Raw genomic sequence first — 24,771 nt, forward strand, 5'->3', positions numbered from 1 at the left:
TTGATTTATCGCGTCTCGTCTAGACGCGATAAATCGATCCCCAAATCGACGCCCGTACTCCACCTCGGCAGGAGGAGTAGGCGGAGTCGACGGGGAAGCCGCAGTGGTCGACGCGCCACCGTGAGGACGGCCAGGGAAGTCCAACTAAGATACTTTGACTTCAGCTGCGCGAATAGCATAACTGAAGTTGCGTATCTTAGTTCAGACGCCCGCGCTAGTGTAGCCCAGGCCTGGGGAAGCATATAAAAGAACTAACTTAACCAGTATGTAAAAATATTTGAGAAAGAAGATTATATTTTTAGATATGAGCGCAGAGTGTAGTTCTGTGGGTCAAAGCAGCTGGGAACCGCGCCCCTGGTTTTTATCCTGGCTCTGAGAGAGAGTGGGGGTAGTTACCTGCTCTTGTAAAACCTGAATTTGTTCCCCCAGTGTCTGTTGCTTTTGTGTGCATGCCAAATGGGTGGCGCGGGTGCCCTTTTTGCTGCAGTTAACTGTTTTGGGGCAACTCCATGTGTTAATGCATCAATTCTAGGTGTTAACCTGCTTAATTTTGTTTTTTTACCTTGAAATTCTTCTTTATTCACTCTCCGATCGAGTCGCAGCTCCTGTCTCCTAATGTGCTCTGTGAACTGTTCCATTTTTTCCTTTGTTTGATTTACCAATTCAGTGACGGTATTGTGTGCTACTCTTTCCTGCCGTGCACTTACCTGTGCCGTTCTGACAGGTACCAGTCTAGGTTCTAGTTTAAGTTTAACTGTAACCTGGCTTTTATCATAGAATCTCACGGTTGGAAGGGACCTCAGGAGCTATCTAGTCCAACCCCTGCTTAAAGCAGGACCAGTCCCCAGATTTTTACCCCAGTTCCCCAAATGGCCCCCTCAAGGATTGAACTCACAACCCTGGGTTTTAGCAGGCCAATGCTTAAACTGCTGAGCTATCCCCCTGTCCCCCCGAAAAAAAAGGTATATCTCCTAGAACTGGAAGGGACCTTGAAAGGTCATTGAGTCCAGCCCCCTGCCTTCACTAGCAGGAGCAAGTACTGATTTTGCCCCAGATCCCTTAGTGGCCCCCTCAGGGATTGAACTCACCACCCTGGGTTTAGCAGGCCAGTGCTCAAACCACTGAGATGGAGATGCCCACCCCTTCTCAACCAACCCAGAAGGGATTTGAACTGGGATCACCCACAGTCCAAGCGTGCACCCTAACCCCGGTGCTGTAGAAGGACTTAAGGTGGTGGTTGCACTGCAGTGGACCCCGTTTCATATTTTAATTTTACTAGGGCCACCTTTTTCCACTTCTGTCCCCATTTTTCAGGCACTGGGTAGCTACCGGAAGCCTGCTGTTAACCACCAATATTTGTAACAGGGGACGGCACATGTATTTTTTGTAGGTTCCTTGCAGCTGTTTCCAATGTTTTATTCTGTTCCTGTGCTGGTTGTCTGTGGACTGCTTGCCACCGTGCAAGGAGTGTGAGAGCAGTCCAGGGCTTTGTAGCATCTTCTGATTCTTTTAACACTTTCTTTGTTTCTGTTACTTGTCTCACCAATTTTGTGGCATGTTGTCTTAACCATTTAACAGCCCTGGTTATAGTTTGCAATATTCTGCATTTCAGGGCTAGTCTCTGCCCTCACCGTACAGGTTTAATTCCATGGTTCTTCCCCATTAGATTTTTTTAAGCTCTGTGGGATTTGCAGGGAGGGGTTACGGGGGCTCCCTAGCTCGTGTTAGATCGGGGTTCCTACAGCGGACAGCTCGCTCACTCACCAAATCAGCGGTCAGGATCACCAGTGTCATCAGATGCACCGGTGCGGGGCTCTGCTCTGTTCAGTGTTGATACCAGTCGGCTACGTGCGTGTTCCCTCTGCGTGCTGCCCCGGCTCTGCAGATCGCTGGCACAGCAAACCCTGAGAGAACTCCCAATGACCACAGACTCTGATAAGGTACCCAGGCACGCGGCCAGGTTTACTGCCAAACAAAACAGTCTCTAACTCCCCGGATCAGATGTCTACGGTTCTGCTAGTACATAGTGCCCCCGGCAATGGACTGGCTCAGTCAGTGGGGGGACTCTCCACTGCCCTCTAGGCTGGACAAAGACACCGCCCCAGGGGTGTGTTCTTATACACAGGTACAAACAAGTTACACATCACTTCTGACGTGCCGAGGTACAACCCCTCTGCGTGTTGGGGTGCTGCCTCTCCCCTGGTACAGGTTGGTTTGAACAAACAAGTCTGTCCATCGTATTATCCTTCTGACCCTGTCGTCTTTAGGATGGGTCGGCCTCTTCCTCATTATCTCTGTGGAATGTCTTCGTACCGGAATGTTCTGGTGCCATCCTGGCCCGTGTTTATCGTATTAGTGCTTGACACCCTTTAGCTATGTGTATATGTCCAGTTAGCAGCCTTCTCCTTGCCAACTCCTGTGAGCAGGGCCTGCCCCTGGCTCACAGCCTAACTTTACTCTGTGTTAGCCAAGTCTTGACTATTACTTTAGTTCAAGCCTCATCCCGGGCCTCTGATACCGAGGGTTTATGGGTCATGGTCTCATCTTATTACACTGCCTTTCTGGGGCCATAAGTACTGTTCAGCTGATGAAACTGAGAATCCGGAAATGAAGAAGTAGGCTGCTTTCCAAGCCTCTCAGTCAGGGTTTATTAATGTGATTTGTTCAGCCTGCCTCCTATCCTTCACAGAGCTCACAGCCAGACTAAATCATCTGGCTGGTGACGGGGGCAGGTGGGGGCAGCTTCTCGTTTGTTTAAAAAAAACCCAAATCCTTCTAAATGACTGACAGGTTCCTGCTGGGCTCCTAGCCCGCCTGTCACGGCTTGAGCTTACGGCAGTACCCTGGCGCTCTCCAGTCCTTCCTCTTGTCGGCTGCATCCATTTGTTATAGCTTGTCTTGAAGTGTAATCTGGTCAGGGCAGGGACTGCAGCTGTGTATGCGGGCGAGGCCTAGTGCTAAGTCTGGGGTCGGGAGGGGGAGAATGTGGAACTGAGCGATCCCAACTGCCCCTCCCCCCCCCCGCATCTGCCCCTCGGCCCTGCCCCCTCCCCGCACACTTGCCGCAGCTGCCTTGCAGGCCCCCCCCCCACATCTGCCCCTTGGCTTGGCACCTCCCCACATGCTCGGCGCAACTGCCCTGCGCCCCCCCGCGCATCTGCCCCCGGCCCCACCCCCTAATGCGCTCGGCGCATCTTCCCCGCAGTGTCCAGTTGCCGGTCTCCTGCCCACCCCCCGTCATGTCTGTGACAATGTGACGCGCTCTGTGCTCCCCCCTCAGCCGCAGCCTCCCCGCTGAACTCGGTGTCCCTGCGGCTCCGGATCCGGGGCTGCGGGACCCCAGGCCGCTTGCTGATGTGTCCTGGCCCAGAGCAGGGCCATGGAGCCCCCGGGTCTGCGAACATGGGGCTCTGCTCAGTCTCTGCCCCAGGGAGATGGGGGGGTCTCTGTGCTTCTCACTGGGCTGGGACACGGCCGCACACTGCAGGGGCACCGCCTGTCACTCGATGGGCATTGGCCTGCTAAACCTCAGGGTTGTGAGTTCAATCCTTGAGGAGGCCATTTGGGAACTGGTCCTGCTTTGAGCAGGGGGTTGGACTAGATACCTGCTGAGGTCCCTTCCAACTCTCCTAATCTATGATTCTGTATGTCTGAGTATTTGGGGGCAGTTGAAGCCCAGAGGCTGTGGGGATCAGTAACTGGTGTGGAGAGAACCAAGTGCACAGCACTGAAAAGACAGCAGTGGCTTCTCATCAGGTTTTCACATTTTTCCCCACTGCTTGTCTCAGCTTCTGGGGCGAATAATGTTAGTGGCAGCTCACTTATATCTTAAATGCCCTTGCAGGTAGCATTGATTTATTCGGCGTGTGTGTATCTTGTGGCCTTTAACCCTGTGCCAAGGGCATTTGTAGCCTAATTTTGGTAGCTCTTTTGCTGCTGGAGCATTGATTTGTTCCCCTCCTGTGCTTTGAAGCAATAGATCTGCTCTGATACAGCTGTGTTTGTTGCACCTGAGGGAATGCCTGGCACTGAATATAAAATACACCCTCTGTTTTAGTCTCATGTTACGACTTTCTTGCTTTGAATCTTGTCTAGTTCTCTCTCTTGCTGCAAACACGTCAGTTTCAGGTTTGTTTCAGCTGCTCTTGTCCTGTTGTTTCCTGTCCCCAAATTCCCATGGCAAAGCCATGGCACAAGGTGGCTTAGCTACAGGTCAGATTTGTAAAGTGTTGCTCTGAGCCTTCCCCTGCCTTTTCTTGGGAGAATGTTATGGGGTGAGGGAGGCTGTGGAGTTTTCTTAACTTAATTTAACGTGTTTGATTTTCCCTTCAGTACTTAGAGCTGTTACGGTCCCATCAGAACAGGCCAATGAAATGCCTCACAATCATGTGGGCTCTGGGACAAGCTGGATTCACAGACCTCACTGAAGGACTGAAAGGTAAAAATGGATGAGCTGCCCGAGTCCAGAAGATGCAGTCTGGGGAGATCCAGAGAGTGAACTTAATTTCCACTCAGGCACTTGCTTTGCTCTACTTGAAAACAGGACATATACCGGAGATAGCAAAGGCAGGTCACTGCAGGCATGTTGCTGTGGGACGCCGTGGGTGAGGGACCCCAAATAATTCATACAAGACCTTGTAAATGTGTGGTGAGGCTCCTCTCTCTAATGGGATTAGCTTTCTCTTACGTCACTTTCATGACTTCTTCATTGCCAGGGTAAATCATTTTCAACAGTAAAAGCCCGGGGTCACTTAACTTCTTTGGAAACTCACGGTGCATCCTTAAAAATGTTCGAGACCAAAGAACCCCGTGGGCCATGTCTGTACGTACAGCGCTGTGGTGCTGCGGCTGCACCGATACGGCCGTGCTCATAGACTCATAGACTCATAGGTCAGAAGGGACCAATCTGATCATCTAGTCTGACCTCCTGCACAAGGCAGGCCACAGAACCCCACCCATCCAATTTTATAACAACCCCAATCCCAGGACCGAGTTATTGAAATCCTCAAAAATGGTTTGAAGACCTCAAGCTGCAGAGAAACCACCAGCCAGTGACCCGTGCCCCACGCTGCAGGGGAAGGCGAAAAACCTCCAGGGCACCTGCCAATCCGCCCTGGAGGAAAATTCCTTCCCGACCCCAAATATGGCGATCAGCTAAACCCTGAGCATGTGGGCGAGAGTCACCAGCCAGCACCCAAGAAGGAGTTCTCTGCAGCAACTCAGTACCCATCCCATCCAACATCTCCCCCGCAGACCATTGAGCAGACCTGTCTGGTGGTAATTCAAGATCAATTGCCCAAATTAACGATCCTATCATAACATCCCCTCCATATACTTATCAAGCTTTGTCTTAAAGCCAGGAAAGTCTTTTGCCCCCACTACTTCCCTTGGAAGGCTATTCCAGAACTTCACTCCCCTAATGGTCAGAAACCTTCGTCTAATTTCAAGTCTAAACTTCCTAATATCCAGTTTATACCCATTCGTCCTCGTGCCTACATTAGTACTAAACTTAAATAATTCCTCTCCCTCCCTAACGTTAGCCCCCTTGATATATTTATATAGAGCTGCTAGTGCGTGTGTGGTGAAGACACTCTGTGCCTATGGGAGAGAGCTCTCCTATCGGCATCAAAATCCTACCTCTGCGAGTGGCAGCAGCTGTCGGCAGGAGAAGCTCTTTGGCTAACTAGCACTGTGCACATGAGTGTTTTTGCCAGAGTAACTTGTCATTCAGGGGTTGGTTTATTCACACCCAAGTGACAAGTTATGCTGGCATGAGCTGCAGTGTAGATGTAGCCTTGACCAAATTGATTGTCAAAGACAAAGTGGCACAGTACAAAAAAGGAGACATACGTATTGTCCTTCTGGAAAGCAATTCTTTTCTCTCAGCATATTCACCGTACACAGAAGGGGAGTTCGAAGGTATGCGTTTTAACTGGTAGTATTTGTAGTCTGATTTGTATAAGTTGCAAAGCTGTTTGCCATTCTCAAGCTCACCAGTCTGTAACAGTTCCTTAACCTGCTGTTTTATGTGGTACTTTTCTTCGCTCTGTTTTGGATACTGCGTTCCCAGCCAGCTGATGCAGAGCTCCATCCCAGCCTGTGCTAGGACACACCAGTCCTGTATCCTGGCTTTGACAGGCTGCCTATTTTCTAATGCCAATGCTGACTTCAGCCTTGCGGTGTGTTGTGGGATACTTGACGTGGGTAAACAGAACTGTGGAAAGACATAATACCTTCAGTTCACACACACACACACACACACACACACACTCTCACTCTCTCTCTCTCTCTCTCTCTCTCTCTCCATTCTACCAATACTGTGTGCATAATGCCCATTAACAAGGTGTGTACTACACCTGACAGACAGGAGTTTTGTTTTCAGTTTACATATAAAAACATTTCTGGCCCTTTAAAACATTAATCTCCCTGCCTGTCTCTCCCAGATAGCTTCAGGCAGGTGTGTAGCTCTTATAAATACCTACCTTTTACGCTGGTCATGTTTCTGGACAGTCAGTAGGAAACACTTCAGAGATTCTTCCCTGTCTTGTTCTAATAGCTTTCTCCTTTTATGCAGTGTGGCTTGGCATTATGCTTCCAGTGCTGGGGATCAAGTCCCTCTCCCCGTATGCGATTGCCTACTTGGACCGGCTGCTGATGTGAGTTACAGCTGAATTTGATTGGTCTCTCTCCGTTAAGGATAAAGCCTGCCCCAGCTGTCATGTACCGCACTTCCTGGGCCATGGGTACCCTTGGCCTGCTGACATTAAGAACCTGGAGTTCTGACCTGTGGGATGGGAGCTCCTGCCCTCACCAGGGGTTGACGGTGTGTCACGCTGGCATAGTGTTGAAAACGTGACGCTCCCTAGACTTGCAGTGAGGTTTGACCCATGACCTCAGCCTCAGTGGGGTGACAGTGTCTAAACGAAGTACCAGTAATAACTGTATCTCGTTAGCTTAGCCTTTAGCGTGTCTGTTTTCTGTAACTTGGTGCTGACTACTCCCTGCCTAAAGCCAGAACCCTGGCAGCCCTGGACAGCTGAGGAGCAGGATTGGTTCTAAGTGTCCCATGGTCTCCTCTGGAGAATCAATAGTGGTGTTCTGCTTCTCTTTCAGGAGCAGGGAGCGCATGACGTGAATGCTGTCATTCAGCATCAAGCAGCCATGGCTGCGTCCTGTGTCAAAGATCGGGGCAGCTGCGAGCTGCATCGGTGTATGTCGTTTAGGTCCAGCCCTCATGTTCCTGGCCAGCTGCTAATGCAGCAACCCAGATCTTGCTCTTCATAAATATATCAGAGGGATTAATATTAGAGAGGGAGAGGAATTATTTAAGCTTAGTACCAATGTAGATACAAGAACGAATGGGTATAAACTGGACACTAGGAAGTTTAGACTTGAAATTAGACGAAGGTTTCTAACCATTAGAGGAGTGAAGTTCTGGAACAGCCTTCCAAAGGGAGTAGTGGGGGCAAAAGACATATCTGGCTTTAAGATTAAGCTTGATAAGTTTATGGAAGGGATGGTATGACAGAAGAGCCTAATTTTGGCAATTGATCTTTGACTATCGCCAGATAAGTGTGCCCAGTGGTTGGTGATGGGATGTTAGATGGGGTGGGATCTGAGTTACTACAGAGAATTCTTTTCTGAGTGCTGACTGGTGAGTCTTACCCACATGCTCAGGGTTTAGCTGATCACCATATTTGGGGTCGGGAAGGAATTTTCCTCTGGGGCAGATTGGCAGAAACCCTGGAGGTTTTTCGCCTTCCCCTGCAGCGTGGGGCATGGGTCACTTGCTGGTGGATTCTCTGCAGCTTGAGGTCTTCAAACCACAATTTGAACACTTCAATAACTCAGACATAGGTTAGGGGTTTGTTATAGAAGTGGATGGGTAGGGTTCTGTGGCCCGCTTTGTGCAGGGGGTCAGACTAGATGATCACATTGGTCCCTTCTGACCCTAGAATCTATGAATCTATGAAAATCTATGAAAATCTAAAACAAGGGACACGAGGGAGAACCCAGCTTTGGCCAGTTTTCATCGTGAGTCAGGGAGCTCACTGGGCCGTGTCTACTGCGGACTGCTCACCGGGTGTGGGAGGTGCTGGCAGCCGACGGATTGACTTGTGCAGATGGAGTGCTCTGAAGGAAGCTGGTGTCCGTCTCACTGCTGCCGGCAGTGCCTAGTTACAACATTCTGTCTCGAAAACAACTGAAAATTCCCCAACCGCAGTGTGTGTGTGGGGGGGAGAACGGAGCAGGCTCCCTCCAGCTGCGCGTGGGCTGGGTGTTGGATGAAGATTCCTGGGCAGGAGACAATACTGAATGGGGCTAACAAATACTGAGTGTTGCATGAATCCATAAACTAGGATTACAGGTTTCTGGCTTCATTTTGATGTAGTAGGTCCTGTAATTAACAGCCAAATGGAACTGTCACTGACACCTTGAACACTGGCACCAGCAGCACAGAGCCCAGGATTAGACAGCTCAGCAGCAGAAGATAAATTGGGTTCAAATTTGTCTTAATTTTCCTTGACGAAAAGGTGCAGGGCATATCTGGCTGACAGGCCTGGGAAGAGAGGCTGCAGAGTAGCCAAGGGTGGCAAGCTGTGCCGGTGCTACAGGGACAGACAGATCGTCTCCGAGGCAGCCGGGTTGTGCAGTGGCGCATTAGTGGAACGTGGCGGGGTTGTTATTCACAGGCTGTGCACTGTCCATTCCCGAGAGAACGCCGGGGGCTAAATGCTGGGCACAGAAGGAGAAGAGGGGAAGTGCACCCAGGAGACAGGAACGTTTCTTTGCTTTATGAAGGGGGTGAAGGGACTTTTTCAGGGACGGGCTCCACAATGAATAGGCTGAATCTAGACTGCAGCTGGGGGAAGGCTGCTCTCATGAATGCCTCTGGCTCTTTAATTATCCTTTCCCCTCCTTCAGACACAGGATCCGGTTTTCTGGTGTCTTCTTCTGTCTCTCGTTCCCACAGACTGGTGGAAATGAGGACTGTGAGCGTGGGCTGATTGCTGTGCACACAGCCACGCAATAGCCGTTTTCACCTGTAGCGTAGAAGTTTGGAGGGCAGACGACATGTGGTCCCCAAGATGTCCTTTCTCCATTCCCTGCATTAGGGCACGGGCTCTAGAAAAGCCATTTGAAGGTGATCTGTGAAGGATAAAGGGGACGTGTTCTTTAGCCACTATAGAGCAACACAAGAGAATTCCTGAAAAGATTTTACTTAAAATAAGGGTTTTTCCCCATTTGTCTTTTCCCTTGGGAATGTCACACGTGTCATGCATCTGACAAAGTGGATATTCACCCATGAAAGCCCATGCTCCAGTATGCCTGTTAGTCTGCAAGGTGCTGCAGGACTCTTTGTCGTTTTTTACAGATCTGTCATGTGTGAGCCAGATCTTGGGTGGTGTTTCTCCAGATTCTTCGGCCTTTGGAAACCTGAGTAAAGAGTCCAGCCCTTCTGGCAGGTTTCACTGTATGCTATCTCCATTGCCACTGTCCTGCTAGGTAGCTAGTTGTCCATAGTATCCCAGGAAGAGTAGATAAGGCGTATGTTCCTAACGTTAGAAACAAGCACAAACACCTTTCTTGCCTCCCCATTCCAGCCCTTCATTATAAAGAAGCAAACAAGTGCAGAAGCCCATTGTTTCCTTTGCGTGTTGCCTGTAAAGAAGAAAAGGGGTGAGGGGGAGAGAAGTTCGTCAAAGGCCAGTCTGGTATGATGCTGAGTGCGTAGAACAAAAGGCAGTGTGTATTGCACAAGAAGACCTGCTGGGAGAGTGGGAGTGAAAAGTACAGCATCAGCGCAACCCTGAGGGAGTTCCTGGGCTGGGCTCAGTTATCCTTAGCTCATGGCCTCAGGGTTGTAGTCTCTAGATGCATGGGGTGTTGTAAGGTGCAGCCTTTAATGCTGCTTCAGAGTTTGGCCTGTAGAGCAGCTGGCAAGGGGCTTGGTTCTTTGCTTAGAACAAAATGCTGCAGAATATACAAGACAGCTCTCCACCTGTTCAGCAGCCAGTGATGCATCACAGCGAAACTGGGCCTGAAATAGATGTGGGGTGATTCTGAAACCCATGCGCTGTGCTCCCACCGCAGCTGTGTTCTCCGAATGAACTGGCATCTTCCCTGAGTTTGAGGCCTGAAATGTGGTGAATGTTTGTACTAGCTGCTGTTGTTTCGGAAGCAATCCCTTGTAAGAGTGTTAGCAGAATTTTTCCCGTTTGCAACAGCAAGGCAGCCTTGCACTGCTGAGGGTCCAAAAGGAGATTCTTTACAGGCAGATTTGTTTGATGTTCCCACTTTGAAATTAGGCATCTTGGATTTAATCTCGTGTCTAATCCTGGAGCTCAGGTGCTCTTGATGGGAGGGGGTGGGGGGGAAGCATGCACAGTCCTTGGAAACAGCTCACCAAGGGGTTCCCATCTGGCTGCCTGCCTGCAGTGACATGACTCCTGTAACCTCTGTCCTGACATTTTTCCATTGCAGGACACACGCAAACCTGACCAAAGGGTTTGGCATGATTGGACCAAAGGACTTTTTCCCACTCTTGGACTTTGCCTTTATGCCCAACAACTCCTTATCACCCAGGTATGGCTGACTTGCCCCCGGTCTTGATACAGGAAAGGTGACTTGCAGCCCTTGGGGCTTTATTTCAAGCAAGTGAAGAAATGGGTAGTGAGAAAAGCAGCTGGGCTGGGCAGGTGCCCGCAGCATGTGAGATGTCCTGCCAGGCAGGCGGCGCTAGCTGGGGACCTGGCGTGGGCTCAGGAGAGCGACTGCTGCCATCTTCATTTACTTGACTTCTGTTGGTTCGATAACGGAGCTCTTTCTGGTAACTAATGAGGCTTGCACGTGTTGTGGTAGATATGCTGTGAATGAATGAAAGGGGGCCTGGTTCACGGGCAGTCTGAAGAGCAGATCGTTCTTCAGACAGGGAGCTGGGCAGTGTGTGTCATGCTGGAAGCAGTTTATAGCTCCCATTGCACCTGTCCAAGGGAAAGCCATGGCACAGCAGCTGGATGCACAATTGCTGTTCCTCGGGGGTCGGGGGAGTGTGTGAGGGCCCGAGTCTAGAGAGCCTTGGGAGGAAGGGTGTGCCTGTGAAGGCTGAGCAGATTGAGGAGGCTGGAACTGAAAAGCAGGAGAATGACGGGGGAAGGGCAAGGGGATTGGAAGAGGAGATACACTGGCAAAGGGGAGCCTGTCCTAATGTTATGTTCTTGAAACTGCGGCTGCTTGCCACCCCTCCATTCCCTCCTCGTGGTCCTGAGCAGGATACGAGCGCCGACATTCGCACTGGCTGGGATTGTAACGCTCGGGGCATCCTGGGTGCTGTCTGACTGGGAGGAGAGAACAATCGTGCTTCACCAGCAGCCCCACTGGAGAGCCATCTCCTAGCTCCTGTTCTGGCTCCCAGGCTCGCATGCCCCGCCTTGCCATGTGTTCAGTGTTCCCCTAAGCAGCTGGCCCTGCCTCAGTGAGGCCGAGCACGCAGGGCTGGAACGAATGCAGAAGTGTTCATGTGATCTGTCCTTCAGCCTGCAGGAGCAGTTACGCCAGTTGTACCCCAGGCTGAAAGTGCTAGCGTTTGGCGCTAAACGTGAGACCACGCTGCACACCTACTTCCCCTCCTTCCTGTCCAGAGCCACTCCAAACTGTCCTGCCGACATGAGAAATGAGGTGAGCGCTTGGAGAGTCGGCAGAGAGGTTGGGCTCGTCTTTGTTTTTGGCACTGCTGGGCTGGGCCTGCGAGGGCGCCTTGACTGAGCGTGAGATTTCTGTGCAGAGTTAGCACTGTTCGGGAGCCAAGTGAGGCCAGGTCTGCACGCCTTGGGCCAGGATGCCCCGTGGGTGAGTTCTTCGAGCCCAGTTCCAGCCAGTCCAGAGAGCTGCCTTAACAAGGGGGTTGGGGATGGACTTGTGCCTCTCTTGCTGCCTTAGGGTGGATAAAGGAGGTCTGACGGGCTTGTGAAGAACGCTGGCCTTCTGCTTAGCTCTTACGTTAAACTTTCAAGTCTTGTCCACTGTGTCGCTCCTGGAAGACACGTAGGGATGACTGGAGATCTGCTAGGACAGATAGCAGAGACCTGGCAAAGGAAACCGGATTGCGATGAGCATTCTCCGGGCGCTCTACGTTGGTTTTTTAACACCTATTCATTCCCAGCAGCTGGGAGAAAAGCTCTTGGTGCAGAGACCCCTCCCCCTCAGCCCATCGGATAAGGGCTGAGAAAGCTCCGGCTCACACTGCAGCCCCCCAGCGAAGTGAGGATGATCTGACTCGTTTGTGAAGGTCTCACTAAGGAAAGACTGGGCAGAAAAAGGGATTTTTTAACACAACACCTTTCAGGGCTTCTTTATCCATTGCAACAAAGCAAAAAAAGCCCGAGCCCCGTTTTCTGTGCTTTGAGGGAAGTACAGGTGTGAGGGGTCCAGTGCCTAGACACCACGGTGATTAGTACGTTGGAAGTAGGTAGCTAGAGAGATGGGAGAACTAGACTAGAGAAAAGGGTTGAGAAATAACCTGAACTGCATAGTGGTGCTGGCTGGCCCAAGATGGCGCGCTGAACCGGGGCTGCTTCTATCAGCTGGGGAAGCCAAATACTGCCACGAGCAGAAACGCCCTCTCGTTAGTGGGGAGGCGAGTGGGCCTGGTTTTCAGAGCTGCTATGAGCTTCAGTGAGAGCTGTGGCTGCTCAGCCCTTCTGGAAATCAGGTCACTTGTACGTGGGTCTCAAACTCAGTCAGCAAGCAGATGCACAGCTTTTGGTCTGGCAAGCTGAGCTGCAGAGCTGGGAGTGTAGCGTGACTGAACTGTGCCTCCCCGAGGGAGGGCTGGAGACACATTGAAGTTGTAGCAAGCAGCCATCCAGTCTTTCTGCTTTCCTCTTGCACAGCTCCTGATCTGCCTGAGCGAGTGCCTGAGCATGGATGCCCTGAGCTTCAGCGTCTGGCGGCAGCTGTATACTAAACACCTCTCCCAGTCCAGGTAGGCGTGTGCACAGGGCTGGCTGGGTTTTGGGCCGATGCGAATGAGCAGAAACAGTCAGCAGGAGACAGGTGATCCACTTCCTCTTGCTTGGCTCGGCGTCTGTTCTGGAGGACACGGGCTACCCAGTGAGCACAGCTGAAGTTCTGGTGGGGTGGGAGTGGCGAGCAGAGGAAGGTACCCACCCTGGGATGGCAGTGAGCCCAGGAGGAACTGACAACGAGCCTGATGAGTTTAACAAGAAATGATTTGGAGAGTGGCAGTTCAACTGATAGCCCAGTGTGTCTGCTTGTGTACAAGCCTAGGGCTGGAGCGTTGGGGCAATTGTCAGATTCCCCTGGAACCACACTGGGCCAAGCCGGGATGCTGAGCTATTCTGAAGAAATTCCTGAAACCAAGAGGAGGTATCTGAGCAGAGCTGTGGGCTCGGGGCACAGCCAGCCTGGCTAACGTGCTTTTCCTGCATGGCTGCGTCCTGCACAGCTTCAGCAAAGGCCAGAGCTGGGCTTCCTGAAGTTATTTGGGGAGATTTCCCTTCTCTGCAGGCAGAGGCCACCTGTGTTAGTGGGGCTGGGGGTGATGTTCCTTTGAGTCCCAGCGGCGTGCCCCTTCACTCCTCATTGGAGCATGAACTCTGTGAGGGTGGTGCAGTGGCACGGAGTCAGGTACTGCTGCCTTCAGGGTGGTCCAGGCCTTCTCTTCCATGTGACTTGTGACTCTTTGCAGTATTGGGCCTCCATAAGCACATCTAGGTGGCTTGGAAACTCCATGGAGCTCACTAGGACATACTCTCTTGCCTGCCTGGGAGGCTGGGACATACAGCTCAGCCCTGACATCTTCTAGGTGAGAGCTAGGGAGGGATCATGCGAGGAAGAACAGCTGGGGCCAAAGCAACCTGTGGGAAGAGAGGGGCAAGACGTCCCTTATCACTGCATTCTGTGGCTGGACATCTTCCTGCTCGCAGACACTAGCCCGCGGGCACCACCCTCCACAGAGAGACTGAGACATCTTTCCTTTGGCTCCACAGCTTGCTCCTGAACCATCTGTTGGAGTCTTGGGACAGCACCTCCAGAAAAGTAGGTGATATGCTGGGGGGCAGGGACGTTGGGGAAACCGTCCCTTTCCATGGGGCGGGATGTGCTGGAGGGAAGGAGAAGGCAGTGAACTGGTTCAACCCCAGCTCTGCCGTTGACGCCCTGTGTGACCTGGGCAGTTGCTTAACCTTGCTGGGTCTCGGTTCTGCCTTGCAGCGAGCTGGGCAGAATCGCTGCTGTTTTATCATTTCGACGGACGGTAGCGATGTTTGTTTTAAGCATTGTTTTTATTGTTAAATGCTCATCCGTGTGGGAGATGCTGGAGGTCAGACAATAATTCTTTAATGGCAGGTGATATCGAGAGTCAAAAAGTTAAATCTTAATAACCATTAAAACCCATTGTCAGCATTGCATGTGAAAATATACCTAGTAAATACCTTTCAATGAAACTCTGAGATCTCGGCCCGTATTTTTCTTACTTTGCTTATCTGTAAATTTCACTTGTCGATGGAAGCGTTTTCCCGGCAGTTTGTGTACAGTGAAATCAACGGTTACCTGTAAAAATCGAATCCTGCCACGCCTACTTTGAGGTCGCTTTCCCAGTGGGGCTAATGCGATCTCACCGCCTCACGGGGGCTGTTGTGTCTGCAGGTCCTGTCACTGGGGAGGTGCTTGGTCACTGTGGGGTGGGAGCCTTCTAACATACCAGTATAGACCGAGGTGGTTCAGACCTTCTCCTCGCCTTCAAAGTGCCGTATAACCCGGCCCTTCACTGCCTGCGTCTCAGACCTTGCCTCGTACTGTGTCCTTTGTGCTGCTGCTACTGCCAGTCTCAATGTCTGGTTTCCTTTCCCTCCCTCCGCTGTCCCATGCTGCCCTCCAGTGTGTGGAGCCCAGCCCAGGCCAATGTGTGTCTTTAGTCAGGTCCCACGTTCTTTCCAAGGCCTGCCAGAAGGGAGTTTCTAATTACATGGCCATAGCGAATGCCTGTTGTGGGCTTTCCAGTGCATCCCACCTTCCATGTCTGCCGTTTGGATTGCAGCTCTTGGACTTCACATTAGATTGAATTTCAACATTTAATGCTAGACTGGAGAACAGAGGCGAGACCACTCCCCCTGGTCTCCTGGGGGGAGGGCAGTGGACTACCTGTGACCTAACTGGCCTCCCCTCTGGCTGAAATCCAGGGGTTTATACAAGTTGAGCTGCCCAAACTTTGCTGCCAGTGTAGTGCCCATATTGGGCAGAGACGCTGCGCTGACAGTGGGACAGATCACAGAGCAGCTGTGGTCACTGCCCCATGCTGATTGAACACGCTCAGTGGTGCAGACCCCCTCACACAGAGTCAGTGGCACTCCTTGCGGGGGTGGCTTTAGGCTGCCTGGGGGGTAGAAGCGTGATAGAGAGTGAGGCTTGATTAACTGGCCTGGGGTCAGCATGGGAGCAGGCTCTGGGTGGGCTGCCGCTCTGCACCGGAGATGGCAGTGTGGCCGCCCTGTAGGCCATGCTTTGGGCCCCTGGAGGTTCTGCCCAAGCGGGGTGTTCTGTTACGTCTCTGTGCTGTGGAACTCCGTGTCCTCCTTCCTTTCTTCAAGGTGCGAAAATCTCTCCAGGAAACGGTTCGTTCGTTCAAAGTGACTAACGAAGAACTTGCCGTGAAAGGACCAAACAGCCTCCAGGATCTAGCAGCCTGCCATGCCACCTGCAAAGTGAGTGGCTTTTCCATGCAGGGTGGTTTTGGGGCAGGGAGGCCAGAAGAGACTTGGGAACTAACCCCACATCCCCAGCGCCTGGTTGGCATTGATAGGAGAGGGATTTCCCCGACGCTGCCCGGGAGTCCTCAGGCTGTTTTTGTTTTCCTGCCTTTCTCTTCTGGGGTCAGTAGGAGTTAGTTGGTTTCAGAGTAGTGCTCAGAGGGGCCTGCAGGACACTGCTGGCTCTTTCTCCTTGCTTCCAGCTGCAAAGAGGAGCCTGGTGCCTTGTGTAAAACAACGGGAAACAAGGCGGCCACATGCTGAGAAGGGGACTATGTGGCTAACCGCAAGCGTGGCGAGTGGGGAACCATCTGCATAGGGCTCCAAAAAGTCCAGGCACTGTGCGCCCGGCAGCCGGAGGACTGGACAGAACACAACAGATGGGAGGGGGAAGTGAAAAGAACGACCCAACTTTCCAGAGTAGGAGTCTGTGGTTAAGCAGTTCGGAACCAGCTGCGTTTAGCAGCATCAGTTACTTTTTGTTCTGTTTCCAAGAACCTGCTGCAGAAGATGAAAGGCCGTGGCTTCCCCTGGGTTCGACTGCTGCTTGTGGTTCTGGTGTTTGCTGCTGGCTTCCTCGTGCATGATATCAGGACACAGGGGTCTTTTCAAGGTAAGCCCTTCCCCCACTGAAACCCGGCTAAGAGTGGGGCATGATCAGATCCTCCAAGGAGAGAGTGAATTTGTAAATGTCCATCGGCTTGGTTGATTTGTTTGAGTACGTGATTTCCCCAGCAAGTTCTTCCTTTGCATCCAGAGTATGAGCTACCTTGTTTCCTCCAGGGCCATGTGGCTCCCTGCTGGGAATCTGTGGGTTCTTCTTCGAGTGCTTGCTCATATCCATTCCAATTAGGTGTGTGCGTGCGCCGTGTGCACGTTTGTCGGAAGATTTTCTACCCTAGCAACACCCGGTGGGTCGGCTGGGCGCTCCCTGGCGTGGCGCCGCTATGGCACCGAATATATACCCCTGCCGACCCGTCCGCTCCTCAGTTCCTTCTTACTGCCCGTGTCGGTCGTTGGAACAGTGGAGCGCGGCTTAGCTCATCTCCACTTCCCTAGCTATTCACTCGTTCTAGTACTATTGTGTATATAGTTTTATAGTTGTAGTTAACACTTTTAATAACCTTTTGTAAACCTAGTTAGTGTATATAGTTCAGAGGGTTGAGGATTAGCCCCTTCCCCTCTCCTGGTGCCCAGGCCCATGCCTGGTTCACCGGGCTTCAAACCGTGCTCGGCCTGCCGCTGGCCGATGCCCACGGGAGACCCCCACGACTCCTGCCTAAAGTGCCTGGGGGAATCCCATCTCACAGATAAGTGCCAGATTTGCAAGTCCTTCAAGCCGCAGACAAAAAAGGAGCGGGACTTTCGTCTAAAGCAGCTCCTAATGGAGGCGGCCCTCACTCCTCCGTCTTCGGCACCGAGTGTCGCACAGTCCGCGCTGGGGAGAAGTGCCTCATCGGCACCGGAGAGCGCCGGCACCGCCAAGATGCCCCGGCACCAGCCGTCACCGGCCCAGAAACCAGCCCGGCACCGCTCCCTCTCCCCGCGTGCCAAAAAGGTCAAAGCTCCTGCGGCTCCAATATCTACACCGCAGTCTGAGCAGCAGTCGAAACCGAGTTGCCCGGCACCAACAACTGCCACGGCACCGGCAATCTCGGCATCGTTGATTCCGGCCAGGCAAGAGCCGTTGAGTCCAGTGCGTGACAGCTCCTCGGCACACGCTGAGGTCGAGCTTATTGTTCCCACCACCATGCCAGAGACCTTTTCGACGGCGAGGGAACTCATTGCCCTAACGGAGACCACCCTGCCCCAACCCCCGGCACCACCGGTGCGGGTTATTGCGTCAGCAGGGAAGCCGGCCCTGGTCAGGCACCTTCCATCGACGCCGCAGGCAGGCACCACTCGAGATCAAGGTCTCGCCAGCGCTCCCGATCTCGCTGCCGCTCGCAGTCCCGGTACCGATCTCCTTCTCGGCACCGGTCGTACTCGCGGTACCGGTCAAGATCCCGCTCTCCGGACCGATACTCCAGATGGTGGTCCAGCTCCCGGCACCGTTTGCACCACAGTCACTCCCACCGTAGAGCTTCACGATCCCGGTCGACCTCCCGGCACCGCGCCGGTCTCAGGTCCCGGTCAACCTCTCGGCACCAGTACGACTCCCGGTACCGCTCTCCTGTGAGGCATGACGTACGGTACCCTACACACAGGGCTCCTCCTCACGTGCACTCTGCTCCGCCATGGCCATCACGGCACCCATCTGAGTCTTCGCACGCTGATAGCGCCGCATATGGAGATTCAGAAACGCAGAGTCGTGTCCTCCAGGAGCCTCAGGGCACGGAACACGCACCTCAGTGGTCCTTCTGGACGCCTTGGGCATATCACCAGGCCCAAGACGAACCCACGGTTCCATCTCATTCCACCCCGTCTGAACATCGGGCACCAGAGGCCACTGTTAGCTGCCCTCCTCCAGTGGGTACGGACGACTCGGCTCTTGCGCCGGATCCTCAGGTGTTCCCGGACCCTGGTGCTCCTCCGGAACAGGAGTCACTAAATGAGCCAACCGTGCCGGGTCTGTCATCCTCCTCTTTGCCAGATGAGGCAGTAGCCGGCACTTCTACATCAGGCCCACCAGGACCTTCTCCGGCGAGTCGCCTGAAACATCAACCTTCAGGTGGAGTAGGTCCCGGAGGTGGAAGACCCAGTCATAGACATACTGTCGGCAGATGCCCCAACTCACGTGGCTCTGCCATTCATCCGTTCCATCCGGGGGGCGGGAGGCCACAGTGGACACCATTTGGCAATCCCCGGCGTCTATCCCTCCTGCAGCCAGAGGCATGGAAAGGAAATACATGGTACCCTCTAAAGGGTACGAATACTTATATACCCATCCTCCTCCATGCTCTCTGGTCGTTCAATCTGTGAATGAGAGAGCGCGCCATGGCCAGCAAGCCCCTGCCCCGAAATTGCGGGAGGCTAGAAGGATGGATCTACTGGGGCGAAAAGTTTACTCCGCCAGAGGCCTCCAACTGCAGGTGGCCAACCAACAGGCCTTGCTCAGCAGGTATAATTATAATATCTGGCAATCGGTGGGTAAGTTCGCTGAACTGGTCCCACAGGACTCCTGCCCGGAATTCCAAACCCTTCTGGAGGAGGGGAAGGAAGTGGCACGGACTTCTCTGCGGGCCTCGCTCGATGCTGCTGATTCGGCGGCCAGAACCGTGGCCTCGGGCATTACAATGCGGAGAATATCGTGGTTGCAGGTCTCGGGTCTATCCCCCGAACTGCAACACACTATTCAGGACCTTCCGTTTGAGGGACAGGGCCTATTCTCTGAGAAAACAGACCCTAGACTCCAGAGTCTCAAAGACAATCGAGTCATCATGCGTTTCCTTGGGATGCATACTCCGCAAACCCAACGACGGTCCTTCCGTACCCAGCCTCAGCGCCCTTATCCCCCGCCCAGGCCACGACAAGACTTTAGCAGGAGGCGTGGTCGCGGGAACAGCAGGAGACAATCGGGTTCCCAAGGGGGCCAGAATAACGCTCCTGCCAAACCATCAGCGGGACCAAAATCGAACTTTTGAAGGTGCACCCGAGAGCAGAGCACCAGTCCTCTCCCAGGATCCTCTTCAGTTCTCCAACCGCCTTTCCTCCTTCCTCCCTGCATGGGCCCAATTAACCTCAGACCGTTGGGTCCTACGCATGGTGGAATTTGGATACCACCTCCAATTTCTTTCGCCCCTTCCCTCCCACCCTCCTCGTCCCTCTTCAGGGACCCCTCTCACGAGCAATTCCTCTGCCAAGGGGTTCGTACGCTTCTCTCCATTGGAGCTATAGAGGAGGTGCCGGAGGAGTTCAGGGGCAAGGGATTTTACTCCCGATATTTCCTAATTCTCAAGGCGAAAGGAGGTCTCCGACCCATCCTGGACCTACGCGGTCTCAACGTCTTTCTGAAGAAGCTGAAGTTCTGCATGGTGTCCCTGGGGACCATCATCCCATCCTTGGATCCTGGAGACTGGTATGCTGCTCTCGACATGAAGGACGCATACTTTCACATCGCCATTTACCCTCCGCACAGACGGTACCTACGGTTTATGGTGCGCAACCAACATTTTCAATTTGTGGTCCTCCCTTTTGGCCTCTCTACCGCCCCGCGCGTGTTTACAAAGTGCATGGCGGTAGTGGCCGCCTTCTTCTGTCATCAGTGTATACACGTCTTTCCTTACCTAGACAACTGGCTTATTTGTGGGACCTCTGAGGTTCAAGTCACCAGGCAAGTTGCTATCATCACGGACCTATTCGAGCAGTTGGGCCTGATGATCAATCTAGAGATGTCTACGCTAGTGCCCACTCAAAGAATAGAATTCATCGGGGCCATTCTAGACTCCACACTCGCAACAGCCTGCCTGCCACTGCCCCAGTTTCAGGCACTAGTTTCGGTCATAGAAAGTCTCCAAACTTTTCCTCCGACCTCGGCCCGCATCTGCCTCAGCCTTCTCGGTCACATGGCCGCGTGCACTTTTGTAACCAAGCACACCAAATTATGCCTGCGTCCCCTTCAAACCTGGCTCGCCTCAGTTTACCGCCTGGGCAGGGACGCCATAGACATGATCGTCATCGTTCCTCAGAGTGTCTTAGGCTCCCTCAACTGGTGGCTAACACCTTCCCTTGTGTGTGCAGGGATGCCGTTCCAACTGAGACAGCCCTCTGTATCCCTAACAACGGACGCGTTGTCTCTCGGCTGGGGGGCACACATAGGCCATCGTCGCACGCAAGGCCTCTGGTCATCTCAAGAACTAGCGTTGCACATAAACATCCGCGAGCTGAGAGCAGTTCGCCTCGCATGCCAGACGTTCCAACATCATCTGCAAGGCCGTTGTGTTCTAGTACTCACGGACAACACAATAGCATGCACTGCATAAACAAACAGGGAGGGACTCGATCCTCCCCCCTTTGTCAGGAGGCGATTCAACTGTGGGAATTTTGTATAGCCCACTCTATAGACCTTGTAGCGTCCTTCCTCCCAGGGGTCCGGAACACTCTGGCAGACCATCTCAGCAGATCCTTTCTCTCCCACGAGTGGTCACTCCGCCCGGACATTGTACATTCCATCTTCCAGAAGTGGGGCTGTCCCCACATAGACCTATTCGCTTCCTGCAACAACAGGAAGTGTCAGAGGTTTTGCTTCTTCCAGGGTCTCGCCCTGGGCTCAATATCGGACGCCTTCCTAATCTCTTGGGTGAACCACCTGCTTTACGCCTTTCCACCCTTCCCGATGGTGCACAGGGTTCTCGTAAAGCTTCGCAGGGACAGGGCTCGACTGATCCTGATCGCCCCTGCATGGCCCCGACAACACTGGTACACCACATTGCTGGACCACTCGATAGCCAACCCAATCCCCCTACCCCTTCATCAGGATCTGATAACGCAGGACCACGGCAGGCTTCTCCACCCAGACCTACAATCCCTCCATCTAACAGCATGGCTCCTGCATGGTTAAGCCAATCGGAATTACGCTGCTCTGCCCCGGTGCAAGGGATACTCCTGGGTAGCAGGAAACCTTCTACGCGGTCTACTTACTTAGCCAAGTGGAAACAGTTTTCTTGCTGGTGTCACACGCAGAATGTTGCCCCTGTGGAGGTTCCTATCCCTACTATTTTGGACTACCTCTGGTACCTAAAACAACAAGGCCTCGCTATCTCATCTCTGCGAGTGCACTTGGCGGCTATTTCGACTTTCCCCGGAGAAGGTACTTACTCTGTCTTCTCCCACCCTATGGTCTCGAGGTTCCTCAAAGGCCTGGAGCATCTATACCCCTTAGTACGATGCCCCGCCCCTTCCTGGGACCTCAATTTAGTTCTGACGAGACTTACGCTCCCCCCGTTCGAGCCATTGGCAACCTGCTCACTCCTATATTTATCATGGAAAACAGCCTTCCTTGTGGCCATCACATCGGCTAGGAGAGTCTCTGAGCTTCCGGCTCTGATGGTGGACCCACCATACACGGTGTTCCACAAGGACAAGGTGCAGCTACGCCCACATCCGGCGTTCCTCCTTAAAGTAGTCTCGGCTTTTCATCTCAGCCAGGACATATTCCTACCAGTCTTCTTTCCCAAACCTCATACATCTCGTAGGGAGCAGCGGTTACATTCGCTTGACGTCTGTAGGGCGCTCTCCTTCTATACTGACCGTACGAGGCCCTTCCGCAAAACGCCCCAATTCTTTGCTGCAGTGGCGGACCGGATGAAGGGTCAGCCCGTCTCTTCTCAGAGGATTTTGTCCTGGGTAACTGCGTGCATCCGCACTTGCTACGAGCTAGCTCATACCTCTCCGGGTCATATTACTGCACATTCGACCAGGGCTCAGGCCTCGTCGGCTGCCTTCTTAGCTCGAGTGCCTATTCAGGAGATATGTCGAGCAGCTACATGGTCTTCGGTACACACCTTTACCTCCCATTATGCCCTGGTGCAACAATCCAGAGACGATGCACCCTTCGGCTTAGCAGTTTTGCATTCTGCAGTTTCTCACTCTGACCCCACCGCCTAGGTAAGGCTTGGGATTCACCTAATTGGAATGGATATGAGCAAGCACTCGAAGAAGAAAAGACAGTTAATCACCTTTGTAACTGTTGTTCTTCGAGATGTGTTGCTCATATCCATTCCACACCCGCCCTCCTTCCCCACTGTCGGAGTAGCCGGCAAGAAGGAACTGAGGAGCGGACGGGTCGGCAGGGGTATATATTCGGTGCCATAGCGGTGCCACGCCAGGGGGCGCCCAGCTGACCCACCGGGTGTTGCTAGGGTAGAAAATCTTCCAACGAACGTGCACGCGGCGCGCACACACCTAACTGGAATGGATATGAGCAACACATCTCGAAGAAAACAGTTACAAAGGTGAGTAACAGTCTTTTTTGTTGCCTGTGTTGTGTGGATGCTTTCATCCCTTCTCTAGTCAGCAGGGGTGAGCATGTCCCACCCGGGATGCACAAGCACCCACGAGGGGCATATGGCTCTGTTCACCATTCACTCAGCAGTGAGGCTATGTTTTAGTAAAAGTCATGGACAGGTCATGGGGAATAAATAAAAATTCACGGCCCGTGACCTGTCCATGATTTTTACTATGAATACCTATTACTAAATCTCTGCTCCTGGGCCCTACTGCTCTGGGGGGGTGGGCGGGGCCTGCTCCAGTGGCGGGGGCTTACTGCTCTGAGGCCCCCGGAGATCGCTCTTCCGACAGCCTCCAGGACCACACCCAGGGACTGATGCTCAGGCGCTCCCCGGGGCTGCTGCTCTGGCCACTGCACCTGCACAAGTGACAGAGGTTGCGGGAAGTCACGGAATCTGTAACAGAATCACAGCCTTGCTCACCAAACGTTCAGCAACATAAGAACGGCCGTACCGGGTCAGACCAAAGGTCCATCCAGCCCAGTATCCTGTCTACCGACAGTGGCCAGAGCCAGGTGCCCCAGAGGGAGTGAACCTAACAGGCAATGATCAAGTGATCTCTCTCCTGCCATCAATCACCACCCTGTGACGAAGAGAGGCCAGTGACACCATTCCTTACCCATCCTGGCTAATAGCCATTGATGGACTTCACCACCATGAATGTATGCAGTTCCCTTTTAAACGCTGTTATAGTCCTAGCCTTCACAACCTCCTCAGGTTGCAACATTCCCAGACCACCTCCTTACCTGAGCAGTAAGATGTAAGTGTGTTGCCTCTGCACAGTCACGTGGCTCAGAGCCAAGATCATAAAGCAACGTCAGCAGCCTCTGTTCCTTCCCCCGTGAGGCTGGCTCCACGCTGCCCTTGTGAAACCATGCTAAATATTGGCGCTGTTGTCTCTCCCAGAACCACCTGTACCTGCTTAGCAGCTATTTGTCCCTGAGGCTGCTCTCCGTGCTGGGTTCCCTGTGTGCCTAGGACTTCCTGCCCACCACAGAGTGGCCCCTGCCCCACTCTAACCGTGCGGTAACGGAACTTCCTGCTAGCTGCACGGACTGCAGCCCGGGAGGAGAGCTTGCAGAGCATGCTGTGTTTGAGCACTGCCGCTGCTGGGCGCTGTGGTTAGGAAATCAGGCCAACCTTGTCTGAAGTCCTCTCCCAGAGTCATTTGTTCTTTTCCAGCTTCTTCTGCTCACATCCTTCGCTCCTCGGGCATCCTGTCGGTCTCCCAGCAAGCCTGGAACAAAGTGTCCCATTACTCCCTGGAAGGATACAGGTCAGTGGCAGTTTTTAATTAAGCAAAGGAGCCAAACGAGCATGAATGCATGTGGGGTTACTAATGCATGGAAGATCACAGCGATTAGGAAATCCCCGTCTTGGAAAGCCACTTGCGAATGGTCCCCAAGGTTCCTAATACAGCCTTACAGCTCCCCTGTTTGCCTGGTCTCTAAAGGCAGCTTTCACTGTAGTTCCGTTCCCCTAATTGCCTTCGCTGTTCAGATACTGACGCTAGCTCTCTCTTCCAGCTGGTTGGAGAGGAACGTCCCTGTTTACTATTCCCAAGTGCTGACGGTGTTGGGACCAAACCTGAAACTGGTTTGGACAAAGACCAATGAGACTGCAGTTTATGTCTCTGGGAAATGTTCCTCTCAGATCTCTTGGGTCAAAGACAACCTGCCCTGGTTCATCGAGTGGGTAAGGAAGAACTTGCATTAGCTGCCCGCTCGCCAGCTCCGGTGTGGAAACCTGCTGCAGAGCACTGCCTGTTCTGCTTAATGACTCCAGGTCACACTCGTCACAGACAAGTGACAGGAGGGGGCTGTTGAACAAGCTGTCCCTGGCGATAGTCTTTCGGGGTGTGCTAGGGAGAACCCCTTGTGCCGTGATGTGGGGATCTGAACTAGCGCCAGGAGGCTGGGCCCATAGCAGTGTGAGTGCCAGTGCGGGGCGAGGCTACACCTATGTCTGGGAAGCTGCTGTAGCAGCTGTTCCATCTAAGGAGGTGGGGTTTAGTTAAGAGGTTTCTTTCCCCAGACAGGAGAGAGTCCTTGCAG

General features: G+C 53.0%; 2 protein-coding genes across 5 annotated transcripts in view; both read left to right on the plus strand.

Moving 5' to 3' along the window:
* Positions 1-24,771, plus strand: part of TMEM214 (transmembrane protein 214) — a 44,517-nt gene that overhangs the window by 16,153 nt on the left and 3,593 nt on the right. For 3 of the 4 annotated variants that reach the window (XM_050948795.1, XM_050948796.1, XM_050948798.1), the window contains 10 exons: positions 4,333-4,438; positions 6,575-6,656; positions 10,486-10,587; positions 11,538-11,679; positions 12,894-12,985; positions 14,013-14,061; positions 15,612-15,725; positions 16,266-16,383; positions 23,900-23,993; positions 24,244-24,412. In XM_050948795.1, the coding sequence (XP_050804752.1) occupies positions 4,333-4,438; positions 6,575-6,656; positions 10,486-10,587; positions 11,538-11,679; positions 12,894-12,985; positions 14,013-14,061; positions 15,612-15,725; positions 16,266-16,383; positions 23,900-23,993; positions 24,244-24,412 (1,068 nt within the window). The other variant, XM_050948799.1, reaches the window with a different exon arrangement.
* Positions 3,465-24,771, plus strand: part of AGBL5 (AGBL carboxypeptidase 5) — a 93,755-nt gene continuing 72,448 nt past the window's right edge. The window contains exon 1 of the mRNA XM_050948732.1: positions 3,465-3,536. The gene's annotated coding sequence lies outside the window, so the exon portion shown is untranslated. The remainder of the gene's footprint in view (positions 3,537-24,771) is intronic.

Source organism: Gopherus flavomarginatus, chromosome 4, assembly GCF_025201925.1.
Source record: "Gopherus flavomarginatus isolate rGopFla2 chromosome 4, rGopFla2.mat.asm, whole genome shotgun sequence".
Classification (NCBI taxonomy): domain Eukaryota; kingdom Metazoa; phylum Chordata; order Testudines; family Testudinidae; genus Gopherus; species Gopherus flavomarginatus.